At 39.2% G+C, this 14,163-nt stretch overlaps 1 protein-coding gene across 1 annotated transcript; it reads left to right on the plus strand.

Moving 5' to 3' along the window:
* Nucleotides 1–12,439: 12,439 nt before the first annotated feature.
* Nucleotides 12,440–13,608, plus strand: LOC123935972 (olfactory receptor-like protein DTMT). The gene has a single exon (XM_045996801.1). The coding sequence runs from the start codon at nucleotides 12,440–12,442 to the stop codon at nucleotides 13,382–13,384; it is 945 nt and encodes a 314-aa protein (XP_045852757.1). The 3' UTR covers nucleotides 13,385–13,608.
* Nucleotides 13,609–14,163: the final 555 nt, after the last annotated feature.

Raw genomic sequence — 14,163 nt, forward strand, 5'->3', positions numbered from 1 at the left:
ATTTGTGGAGCATAACAAATAACATGGAGGACATGGGGAGATGGAGAGAGAAGGGAGTTGAGGGAAATTGGAAGGGGAAATGAACCATGAGAGACTATGGACTCTGAAAAACAACCTGAGCGTTTTGAAGTGGCGGGGGGTGGGAGGTTGGGGGGGCCAGGTGGTGGGTATTAAGGAGGGCACGTATTGTATGGAGCACTGGGTGTGGTGCAAAAACAATACTGTTATGCTGAAAAGAAATAAAAAAAAGTTGAAATAAAAAATTTAGTGGAAACAAATGAAAATGAAAGCACTACAGTTCAGAACCTTTGGGATGCAGCAAAGGCAGTCATAGCGAGAAGTGTATAACAATATAAGCCTTTCTCAAGAAACAAGAAAAGTCTCAAATATGCAACCTAAACTTACACCTAAAGGAGCTGGAAAAGAATAGTAAAGAAAACCTAAATCCAGCAGAAGAGAAATAATAAAGATCAGAGCAGAAATCAGTGACATAGACACCAAAAGAACAGTAGAAGAGATCAATGAAACTAGTAGCTGGTTTGTTGAAAGAATGAGGTCAATAAACCTCTAGCCAGACATATCAAAAAGAAAAGAGAAAGGACCCAGATTAATAAAATCATAAATGAAAGAGGAGAGATCACAAACACACTTCTGAAATACTAACAATTATAAGAGAATCTTGTGAAAAACAATATGCCAACAGATTAGGCAATCTGGAAGAAATGGATGCATTTCTAGAAACACATATACTGCCAAAACTGAAACAAGAAGAAATAGAAAACCTGAACAGATGCATAGTGAGCAATGAAATTGAAGCAATAATAAAAAATCTCCCAACAAACAAGAGTCCAGGGCCAGATGGCCTCCTGGCAGAATTCAACCAGATATTTAAAATGGAAATAATACCTACTCTAGAAATAGAACAGAAATGGAAGGAAAACTTCCAAACTCATTCTATGAGGCCAGCATTACCTTAATCCCCAAAACCAGACAAATACTCCACCAAAAAAATGGAATTACACACCAATATCCCTGATGAGCATGGATGCCAAAATTCTTCCCAAGATACTAGCCAATAGGATCCTCAGTACATTAAAGGGATTATTCATGACAACAAAGTGGGATTTATTCCTGAGCTGCAAGAGTGGTTCAAATCCACAAGTCAATCAATATGACACACCAAATTAATAGAAGAAAGGCCAAGAATCATACAATCCTCTCAATAGAGGTAGAAAAAGCAGCTGACAAAATACAGTATCCTTTCTTGATTAAAACTCTCTGCAGTATAGGGATAGAGGGAATATGCCTCAATATCATAAAAGCCATATACAAAAAACCCCACAGCAAATATCATTCTCAATGGAGAAAAATGGAGAGCTTTTCCCTTAAGATCAGGAACATGACAGATATCCACTCTCACCATTGTTGTTCAACATAGTGCTAGAAGTCCTAGCATCAACACTCAGACAACAAAAAGACATAAAAGGCAACCAAACTGGCAAAGAAGAAGCCAAATTCTTGCTCTTTGCAGATGACATGATATTTATGTGGAAAACCCAAAAGACCCCGCCCCCAAATTGTTGGAACTCATACAGGAATTCAGCAATGTGGCAGGATAGAAAATCAATGCACAGAAGTCAGTTGCATTTCTATACACTAACAATGAGACAGAAGAAAGAGAAATCAAGATTCCATTTACAATTTCACCAAAAAACACAAGATACCTAGGAATAAACCTAATCAAAGAGGTTAAGGCTCTGTACGCTGAAAACTATAGAACCCTTGTGAAAGGAATTGAGGAATACACAAAGAATTGGAAAAACATTCCATGCGCAATAGATTGGAAGAACAAGCATTGTTAAACAGTCTATGCTACCCAAAGCAATCTATACATTCAAGGCAATCCCTATCAAAATACTATTAACATTTTCACTGAGCTGAAACAAATTAAAACATGAATAGAACCAAAAAAGACTCCAAAAAGTCAAAGGCATGTAGAAGAAGAAAACCAAAGCTGTTGGTATCACAGTTCTGAACTTCAAGCTATATTACCAAATGTAATCATCAGGATAGTATGGTATTGGCACATAGATAAATGGAACAGAATAAAGAACCCCAAAATGGACCCTCAACTCTATGGACAACTAATCTCTGACAAAGCAGAAAAGATTATCCAGTGGGAAAAAGTTTCTTCAACAAATGGTGTTGGGAAAATTGCACAGCCACATGCAGAGAGACTAGACCACTTTCTTACACCCCGCACAAAAATAAACTCAAAATGGATGACAGGTCTAATTGTGAGACAGGAATCTATCAAAGTCCTAAAGAAGAATACAGGCAGCAACCTCTGTGACCAACTTCTTTCTAAACACATTTCCAAAGGCAAGGGAAACAAAGGTAAAAATAAACTATTGGGATTTCATAAAAATAAAAGCTTTTGCATAGCAAAGGAAACAGTTGACAAAACCAAAAGACAACCAGCAGAATGGGAGACAATGTTTCTAAATGCCTTATCAGATAAAGGGCTAGAATCCAAAATCTATAAAGAACTTATCAAACTCAACACCCAAAAAGAAACAATCCAATCAGGAAATGGGCAGAAGACATGAACATGTATTTCCCCAAAGAAGACATCCAAATGGCCAACAGACACATGAATAATGCCACATCACTGGACATCATGGAAATACAAATCAAAACCACAGTGAGCTACCACCTCACACCAGTCAGAGTGACTAAAATTAACAAGTCAGGAAACGACAGATGTTGGAGAGGATGAGGAAAAAGGGGAACCCACCTACACTTTTGGTGGGAATGCAAACTGGTACAGCAACTCTGGATAACACTATGGAGGTTCCTCAAAATGTTAAAAATGCACCTGCCCTATAACCCAGTAATTGTACTATTAGGTGTTTATCCAAAGGATGCAAGTATAGTGATTCAAAGGGGCACTGGTACCCCAATGTTTATAGCAGCAATGTAAAGTATCCAAAATATAGAAAGAGCCCAGAGGTCCATTGACAGCTGAATGGATACACACACACACACACACACACACACACACACACACACACACACACAGTGGAATATTATTCAGCCATCAAAAATGAAATCCTGGGGCTCCTGGTTGGTTCAGTTGGTTGAATATCTAGTTCAGCTCAGGTCATGATCTCAGGGTCCTGGGATCAAATCCTGAATGGGGTTCCCTACTCAGTGAGGAGCCTGCTTCTCCCGCTCCATCTACTGTCCCCCTGATTTGTATTCTCTCTCTCTTTCACTCCTCTCTCTCTGTCAAGTGAATAAATAAAATCTTTTAAAAAAATGAAATCTTAGCATTTGCCATGATGTGGATGGAACTTGATCATCAGAGGAAGAGAAATATATATCATATATATCATATGATCTCACTTGTATGTAGAATTTAAGAAACAAAACAGATGAATATAGGGGAATGGAGGGAACATTAAAACAAGACAGAATCAGAAAGGGAGACAAACCTTAAGAGACTCTTAATTACAAGTAACAAGTTGAGAGTTGCTGGAGTGGAGGTGTGTGTGGGGATGGGGTAACGGGGTGATGATGGGCCTTAAGGAGGGCACTTATTGTAACGAACAACTGTTGAATCACTCATTAAACTCTACCTCTGAAACTAATAGTAAGCTGTATGTTAATTAATTGATTTTGAATTTTTAAAAATACCAACATTTTTTACAGAGCTAGAAGAAACCATCCCAAAATTTGTATGGAACTACAAAAGACCCCAAATAGACAAAGCAATCTTGAAAAAGAAATGCAAAGCTGGAGGCCTCACAATTCTGGACCTCAAGTTCTCTTACAGAACTGTAGTGATCAAGACAGTATGGTACTGGCACAGAAATAGACACACAGATGAATGGAACAGAATAGAAAACCCCAAAATGTACCCATACAACATGGTCAACTAGTCTTTGACAAAGAGGAAAGGACTATCCAATGTGAAAAAGACAGTCTTTTCCTGAAATGGTGTTCAGAAAACTGGACAGCAGATGAAGAAGAATGAAACTTAACCATTTTCTTAAACCATACACAAATATAAATTCAAAATGGATGAGAGACCTAAATGTGAGACAGGAAACCATCAGAATTCTAGAGGAGAACACAGGCAGTAACCTCGTTCATATTAGCTGTAACAACTTCTTTACTAGGTACGTCTCCTGAGGCAAAATGAACTACCAGGACTTCATCAAAATAAAAAGCTTCTGCACAGCAAAGAAAACAATGAAGAAAACTGAAAGGCAAGGGACGCCTGGGTGGCTCAGTGGGTTAAGCCTCTGCCTTCGGCTCAGGTCATGATCTCAGGGTCCTGGGATTGGGCCCCGCATCGGACTCTCTGCTCAGCGGGGAGCCTGCTTCCTCCTCTCTCTCTCTGCCCGCCTCTCTGCCTACCTGTGATCTCTCTCTGTCAAATAAATAAATAAAAATCTTTAAAAAAAAAAAACTGAAAGGCAACCTAAAGAATGGGAAAAGACATTTTCAAATGACACATCCAATAAAGGGTTAGTATCCAAAGTCTATAAAGAACTTATAAAACTCAACACCGAAAATATGGGCAGAAGACATGAATAGACATTTTTCCAAAGAAGATATATAGATGGCCAATAGACACATGAAAAATGCTCCACATCACTCATCATCAAGGAAATACAAATCAAAACTACAGAGATATTACCTCATGCCAATCAGAATAGCTAAAATTAACAACCCAGGAAACAACATTTTTTGATGAAGATGAGGAAAATGGGAATGCAAACTGGTGCAGTGTTGGTGGGAATGCAAACTGGTATAGCCACTCTGGAAAACAGTATGGAGTTTTCTCAAAAAAAAAAAAAAAAACCTACCCTAATTTTAAATAATTCTAGTAATTTCACTACTAGGTATTTACCAAAAGGATACAAAATACTGATTCAAAGGATACAAGCACCTCAATGGTTTTTTTTTTTAAGATTTTATTTATTTATTTGACAGAGATCACTAGTAGGCAGAGAGGCAGGCAGAGAGAGATGGGGGGGAAGCAGGATCCCCACTGAGCAGAGAGCCTGATGAGGGGCTCCATCCCAGGACCCTGGGATTATGACCTGAGCCGAAGGCAGAGGCTTAACCCACTGAGCCACCCAGGCGCCCCAGTACACCCTGATGTTTACAGCAGTATTATCAACAATAGCCATATCATGGAAAGAACCCAAATGTCCATGGAGTGGATAAAGAAGATGTGACATACATCTATCTACAAAGGAATATTGTTCAACCATTATAAAAAGAGTGAAATCTTGCCATTTGTAATGACATGGATGAAGCTAGAGAGTATTGTGCTAAGCAAAATAAGTCAGTCAAAGACAAATACCATATCATTTCACTCATACGTTCAATTTAAGAAACAAAACCATTGAACATGGAGGGAGAAAAAGGAGGCAAGGCAGGAAAAACACTCTTAACTATAGAGAACAAGCTGATGGTTACTGAAGGGGTGGTAGACGAATGGGAGAAGTGGGGAGAATGGGTTAAATTGGGTATTAAGGAGAGCATTCGTTGCCATGAACACTGGGTGTTGTATGTAAATGACGAATCACTAAATTGTACACCTGAAACTAATATTACACTGTATGTTAACCAACTGGAATTTAAATAAAAAGGTGGTGGAAATAAGTTTTAGGTGATATCATACTAAATGGTGAGAGATTGAATGCTTTCTCCCTAAGTTCAGAGACAAAGTAAAAATGTTTGATCCTACCACTGTTATTCAACATTACATTGGAAATCCTAAGCAGTGAGAAATGACAAGGAAAATAAATAAAAGTTACATAGAGGGGAAAGTATTAAACCATCTCTATTCATAGACAACTGGATTGTCTATTTAGAAAATCCCAAAGACCATAAAAAAGTCATTCCAGAAGTAGTGAATTTAGTATTACCATAGGATATAAAGTCAATGTATTAAGAAGTTTATTTGTGTGTAAATATAAAATAATGCTAATATGTTAAAATGAAATTTATATCAACTGACAATAAACATATGTAAAGTGGAAAAACTCTTTAGAGTACTATTTTAGGGGCTCCCGGGTGGCTCAGTCAGTTAAACATCCAATTCTTGATTTTGGTTCATGTCTTAATCTCAGGATCATGAGATGGAGCCCCATGTCAGCTCCAAGCTCTGCAGGGGGCCTGCTGGAGATTCCCTCTCTCTCCCTGTCCCCCTGCCCCCCTGTTCATACTCTCTCTTAAATAAATAGATAGATAAATATTTACCCTAGCACCAAACCACTTAATACTTACGTATAAATCTTACACAATATATGCATGATCCACATCTTGAAAACTGCAAACACTGATTACAGAAATCAAAGAACAAAATGGATATATATAAATCATGCATGGATGAAAGATTCAACATTGTTAAGATGTCAACTCTACCAAAACGGATCTAGAGATTGAACACCATTTCAATCAAAATTCCTTCAGGACTTCTTTGGTACAAAGTGACCATCTGATTATAAAATTTATATGTAAAGCAAAGAAATTAAAAAAAAAACAAAAACTGATTTTGGAAAAGAAAACGAAGTTAAAGGGCTCATACTACCTCGTTTCCAGACTTACTGTTAATTAAAACAGTCAGAAAAGTGTGGTATTGGAGAAAATATAGAAATATGGATCAGTACAAGAGCATAGAATAGTATATAGAGTCCAGAAATAGATCCACTAAAGTACTGCCCACCCGATTATTGACAAAGATGCAAAGACAATTTGTGGAAAATAATATTTTCAATCAGCTGCTGGAAAAACTTTATTTCCATGTGCAAAATAATAATAATAATAATAATAATAATCAATACCTCACACTCTCTACAATTCACACCTAAATATTTGTACGGGTATTAAGAAAGCCCCTCTGCCCCAGCCGGCATCCTGTTTTGTAGCATTAGAGAAGTCCCAGAGCGGGAAACAAGGAGCATGTGCAGCAGAATTCAGGTGCTAGTTGAAGTCAGTGCAGTTACCGTAGCTGTGGCTAAAACAAGAGATGAAACTGAAGAATGAATATAGAGCACGGGAAGTGTCCCACATCATTCTTATTACTATCAGGGGATGGTTTCATATAGCAGTGTTTTCACTGAATTGGAAGTTCAATTCAATGAACTTCCATCTGGACATTTTACTGTTCTTATGTGAACTGATATATAAAGATCAGGGTTGCCATTCTCCCTGAGGTGGTGATATTGATTACCAAGGGGAGTCTAGGTTGCTCTATACAATTGGGACAGATAGGACCATATCTGAAATCCTGGAGAACATTTGGGTGCCACTTAGTATTTTATCTACTTAGTGATAAATTTTAATGGAAAGTCTAATAACCTAATAAAGACAGGACCAAAAAGGGTGCATATTCCTTAGGAATGAAGGTTCCCATTATACTATGGAAAGAGCCCCATACAGCTGAGATGATGGCCAATGAGAACATAGAATGTGTAGTGAAAGAAGGAGTTATAAATGTCAACTATAGCCTTGTGATCAATTACAGTACAAGGAACAACTGAAAAATGGGCAATCTGACACTTGGGAAGAAGTAGAAATGATGGTGGTCACCGAGTTCTATAAAGGTTTTCCAAGAGAGGTAATGGTATAGAAGTACCTCAGTGAGTTTCAAATCTGAGTTTCATTTTCTATCTCTGCGTGAAGAAGAATTGAAAATAATCTGGGAGAGCTGTCTTTTATTCCAGTACTTTCTATGCATCTGCATATGATTGGGTCATAGGGATCTAATCTTTATTAGCTGCAGGTTTACCTCTCCCCTTGAGTATGTTTATGAGAAACTGGGTTGTAGTGAGAGATTATGCCACCCTGGGAATCTTTCCAAAATATGTGTCTTTCATGGCACTTTGTTCAAAGCCCACTGATGACTTCTTCTTGCCCGCAAGATAAAGCCTTTTACACTGTAAAATATTTTAGAATATTCATAGCCTGGACCCTGTCCCTTTCTATGGATTCTCTAAGCATCCTCCCTCACCTTCCAAAATGTCAGCTCCAGCCCCACAGGACTACTGTCAATTCCCTAAACAGGGAGTGATTAAGCATCCATATTATGAACATCTCTCCTTCCCCACATTCCCCCAAAGCATAGTCAGTTATGATCAGTGATGTGATCAGTCAGAGCATTTGTGCTAAGCATCCTGGATTTCTGTGTTTTGATGAGTTCCTTTAAGATCTAGACTCCTTTGGGATCCAGGGCCTCTTAGGCCCAGGGATGTATAGAACAGGAGATGTGAGGAAGGATGTTGCAGACACAGGTGACAACTACGCAGACACAGGTGACGACTACAGAAGCTGTCACTTCACATGTCTTAGTAAATAAAGGGAAACAGGACCTTAAGTTACTGTGCTGGAGTCACCCTCAGACACACTGGGTAAGTTGGGCAGAGGGTGAATGAGCTGGACCCTTAGGGTCCTTCCAATTCAAGGGTCTTGCAGAATTGTGTGATGTTCTGCAGGATGGTTCTTCAGGTATGATAACATTCCTCTTCTTCACCTCCCTGCCTTCTAAGACTTCCCTACATTCTAGAAATATTTTGATTAATGTTTACCAGTTACATTTTTGTTGGCAATAATAACATTTGTAAATGTTACCGTGTCATGTATTCTTACAAGACTGCATAATTCTGATATGATGACAGCTCTTGTGGCAGGCTTTATTGTTTTTTAAATTCAATTAGCCAACACAACATTAGTTTCAGATGTAGTGTTCCACAATTCATCAGTCGTGTCTAACACCCAGTGCTCATCACATCATGTGTCCCCCTGAATGCCCATTACCCAGTTACCCCAATTCCCCCACCCACCTCTCCTTCAACAACCCTCAGTTTGTTTCCCATAGTTAAGAATTTTCATGATTTGTCCCCTTCTCTAATTTCTTCCCATTCAGTTTTCCCTCCCTTCCCTTATGATATTCTGCACTGTTTCTTATAGTCCACATATGAGTGAAACTATGATAATTGTCTTTCTCCGATTGTCTTATTTCACTTAGTACAGTTCCATCCACATAGATGTAAATGGTAAGTATTCATCATTTCTTATGGTTGAGTAATATTCCATTATATATATATATATGATATAGATATAGATATCTTCTTTATCTGTTCAGCAGTCAAAGGAAATCTCAGCTCCTTCCATAGTTTGACTATTGTTCATACTATTGTTAGTATGAACATTAGGGTAGAGGTTCCCCTTTGTTTCATTACATCTGTATCTTTGGGGTAAATACCTAGTACTGCATTGCAGGTCATAGAGTATTTTTATTTGTAACTTCTTGAGGAACTTCCATACTGTTTTCCAGAGTGGCTGCACCAGCTTGCATTCCCGCTGACAGTGTAAGAGGGTTCCCTTTCTCCACATTCAAGTCAACATTCATTGCTTACTGTCTTGTTAATTTTAGCCATTCTGAACGGTGCAAGGTGATATCTCATTGTGGTTTTGACTTGTATTTCCCTGATGACAAGTGATGTTGAGTATTTTTTCATGTGTCTTTGGCCATTTGTATGTCTTCTTTGGAGAAATGTCTGTTCGTGTCTTGTGGTAGGCTTTAATGTAGTAGTCTGAGCCCTTGTTTTATTTTAGAATCGCCTGGTAACTTTAACATTTTTGTACAGGCCTCCTCTAAGATTGTGATTATATTTATCCGAGGGTACCCAGTAATCTTCATTTTTAAAAGCCTCATATATATTTACCATGCACTGTGTAGTCCCTGGACCACAGCACTGCAGTCACTGGGTGCTAATTAAAAATGTAGAACTATAGGACACCTAAGTGTCTGCCTTCAGCAAGGTCATGATCCCAGGGTCCAGGGATCTAGGCCTACATTGAGCCCTGCGTCAGGCTTTCTGCTTGGTGGCAAGTCTGCTTCTCCCTCTCCCTCTGCCTGTCTCTCCTCCTGCTTGTGTTCTCTCTCTCTGTGTCAAATAAATAAATAAAATCTAAAATAAAATAGAGGACCAGCCTGCTGAATCAGAATCAGCATTTTAGCAGAATGCCTGGGTGACCTGCATGGGTATTTAATTCCAGAAACACTGTGCTAGGTGATTCTTATGGGCAGTCCAGGCTGAGAACTACCGGCCATCGGTGAAAGATGAAAGGGTCATTACATAATTAGTGGTAGCATCTGCAAGTGTTGTCTCTGGCTAATGATTCCTCCTCATACCCTCAACACAAGAGATGGATCCCACTCATTTATTAGGAAGCAAAATTCTGAAAAAACAGCTGTATGATTTCCCTTAGATGTTTGTTCCCACTATAATGCCAGTATGTAATGTCCATGTGTAAAAACTGCTAATGTGGGTGGATCAAACAGCACCAGCAGGGTGTAGTCTAAGCAGGTGGATTCAGTTTGGTCTTTAATGAAGGAGCCTCCCACATCTCTTGACAGTTCTCTGCTTTGTCACCTTTTAGACACATTGAGGTGTATTAGGGTTCTCCAGAGAAATAGAACCAATGGAAGATTATATCTTTATCTATATTTATATATCTATAAATCTGATAATATATCTCTATTACCTGTATCATCTGTAGTCATGAAAAGGGTAGTCTTATCTGAGGTTCCCCAACACTTTCCATGGGTACAGTGTTACATTAATAAATCTGTAACACAGTGACAAATTTAGTGCTAAATGGTTGAAGCTAATGAGTACTTGTTCTGGAGGGTTCAATGGGTATTTTAACATAATAGAAGTTTGCTGTCTCTAAAGTTGAAGGAATGCATGTCTCAGCCTGAAGCACAGCCAGTGAATATTTACGAAACATTGGCTATAACGAGGCACTGTGCCAGGTGCTAACACTTCTGCGGTCATGAAGGCAGACGTGGCCTTTCCCCATGTTGACAGTCCAATAGGGAGAACAGCTGTAACCAATCTCCTGGGCATTCAGTGCTTGAGGGACAAGTATGGGATGCCTGGAAAACATAGTAGCAGGTTCTTACTTGGTCTGGGGAAGGGGGCCAGGAGAGATACAGCTGAGCAAATGACATGTAATATGGCTGAAGGCTAAGAAGGAACAAACCAGGTGAAGAGGGAGCAGAGAGAGGAAGATGTGAGGCAGGGGAACAGCAAGTAGAAAAGACTGGTGGCAAGAAATTGTGCCTTTCAAGCCCAGCATTTCTGGGGAGGTGAATGTGAGTGTCACTATGGGGCCAGGTGAAGCTGTGGAAGTCAGCAAGATGTTGAAGCATCTTTTGTGCAATTCCTTTGAGATGAATTTTGCCTTTTCCTTAATGGCAATGAGAATCTATGAAGACTTTAGGGAGAATGATGATCAGATTCTCATCTTACAATGCCACAGTGTGAATGAAAGATATTGAAGGAGAGAGTGTCCATGTGTGGAAGCAGGGAGAAGAGTGAAGAGGGAAGAGGTTATTCCAATAGTACAGACAAGACATGATGTCAGCCCAGCCAGAATAGTGATGGTTGAGAGAAGGAGTGGATGAATAAGAAAGAGGTTTAATGTGGCAGAATCTTAAAGACATGTTGAAAAACTGAATATTGAGGACGAGAGAAAGGATGGAAAGGAAGAAAACTCTCAGGTGTATGATTTGCATTTGATATCTTTTACCGAGATGTGGGTAAGTAGAGGAGGAAGGAATTGGAATTGGGAGAAGGCGGGGTTGAGATCCTGAGTTTCTTTTAGGATCTGCTGAGCTTTGAATGCATGTGAAAAGTCTAAGGGAAGATAATTATTAAGCAGCTAGGTACACAGTTTTATAGATTAGAGTCATTTACACCTGAGGTTTAAATGGTAATCAAATCCTTTGGAGTAGATTAGTTTTTCTTCATTCTATATGTAGCATTATAAGAGAACAGTGTTTAGGAAAAACTCCTGGGACATCAACATGAAGAGTTTGACAAAACAAACTAGAGTTACTGAAGATGCCTGGTAAGATAGGTATGAGGAAAATCAATATATAAGTGGCTCAGAAAGTAATGGATAAGAGTGTTTTATAAAAGTTGGAATATTGTTGGGGTGCCTGGGTGGCTCAGTCATTAAGTGTCTGCCTTCGGCTCAGGTTATGAACCTAGGGACCTGGGATGAAACCCCACATCAGGCTCCCTGCTGGACAGGAAGCCTGCTTCTCCTTCTCCCACTCCCTCTGCTTGTATTTCCTCTCTCGCTGTGTCTCTATCAAATAAAAAAATGAAATCTTTTTAAAAATTTTGGAACATTGTTAAAAGGAAGTGATGAAAAGTCATTTCTGATCATAGAGATTCTGTCCTTAGAGATCTGGAGTATAGAAATGGTAATTATTGTGATAAGAATTATATAAAGTATCTTTACAGAGCACCTAACAGATTATGTATCACAGAAATATGTTCAGTTTTAAATTCATGTTTTAATGGAATTTTTTTCCTCCTAAAGATACCGAAGACAGAGCATGACAAGAAAGAATCAAACTGTCATCTCAGAATTTGTCCTCCTGGGCCTGCCCATTGATCCAGATCAGCAAGACCTGTTCTATGCCCTGTTCCTGGCCATGTATGTTACCACTGTCCTGGGGAATCTTCTCATCATCATCCTCATTTGCCTGGACTCCCACCTCCACATGCCCATGTATTTGTTTCTCAGCAATTTGTCCTTCTCTGACCTCTGCTTCTCGTCTGTCACAATGCCCAAATTGCTGCAGAACATGCAGAGCCAAGTCTCCTTCATCCCCTATGCTGGCTGCCTGACCCAGATGTACTTCTTCCTGTTTTTTGGAGACCTGGAGAGCTTCCTCCTGGTGGCCATGGCCTATGACCGCTATGTGGCCATCTGCTTCCCTCTGCACTATACCACCATCATGAGCCCCAAGCTCTGTCTCTCCCTGGTGGTGCTTTCCTGGGTGCTGACCATGTTCCATGCTATGTTACACACTCTGCTCATGGCCAGATTGTGGTTTTGTGCAGACAACAAAGTCCCCCACTTTTTCTGTGATATGTCTGCTCTGTTGAAGCTGGCCTGCTCTGACACTCGAGTTAATGAGTTGGTGATATTTATCATGGGAGGGCTCATTCTTGTCATCCCATTCCTGCTCATCATCATGTCTTATGCACGGATTGTGTCCTCCATCCTCAAGGTCCCTTCTGCTAGGGGTATTCACAAAGCCTTCTCCACCTGTGGCTCCCACCTCTCTGTGGTGTCTCTCTTCTATGGGACAGTTATTGGTCTCTACTTGTGCCCATCAGCTAATAATTCTACTGTTAAGGAGACTGTCATGGCCATGATGTACACTGTGGTCACCCCCATGCTGAACCCCTTCATCTACAGCCTAAGGAACAGAGACATGAAGGGGGCCCTGGGAAGAGTTCTTTTCAAGAAGAAAATTACCTTGCCTGTATAATGGTAAAGATGGGAACTTTTACATTATTTTATCAAGTAGATACATTGATATTAATATCAGAATATTGACCCAGACCTTTTTTCACTCTGACACTTTCTGTTTAAATAACATACTATTCTGTTTCATTGATCTATATGTCTGTTTTTGTGCCAATACCATGCTGTCTTGATGATCACAGCTTTGTAATATAGCTTGAAGTCAGGGACTGTGATGCCCCCAGCTTTGGTTTTGTTTTTCAACATTCCCCTGGCAATTTGGGGTCTTTTCTGTTTCCATATAAATTTTAGGATTGTTTGTTCCAGCTCTGTGAAAAATGTTGATTGTATTTTGATAGGGATTCCACTGAAAGTGTAGATTGCTTTGGGCAGCATAGACATTTTAATAATGTTTATTCTTCTAATCCATGAACATGGAATGTTTTTCCATCTCTTTGTGTCTTTCTCAATTTCTTTCATAAGTGATCTATAGATCCTTTACCTCTTTGGCTAGGTTTATTCCTAGGTATCTTATGGTTTTGGTGCTATTTGAATGGAATTGATTCTTTAATTTCTCTTTCTTCAGTTACATTGTTAGTATATAGAAATGCAGCTGATTTCTGTGCATTTATTTTGTATCCTGCCACATTGCTGAATTGCTGTTTTAGTTCTAGTAATTTTGACGTGGAGTCTTTTGGATTTTCCACATAAAGTATCATGTCATCTGTGAAGAGAGAGAGTTTGACTTCTTCTTTGCCAATTTTAATGCCTTTTATTTCTTTTTGTTGTCTGATTGCTGATGCT

The sequence above is a fragment of the Meles meles genome (assembly GCF_922984935.1).
Source record: "Meles meles chromosome X unlocalized genomic scaffold, mMelMel3.1 paternal haplotype SUPER_X_unloc_1, whole genome shotgun sequence".
In the NCBI taxonomy this organism is placed as follows: Eukaryota; Metazoa; Chordata; class Mammalia; order Carnivora; family Mustelidae; genus Meles; species Meles meles.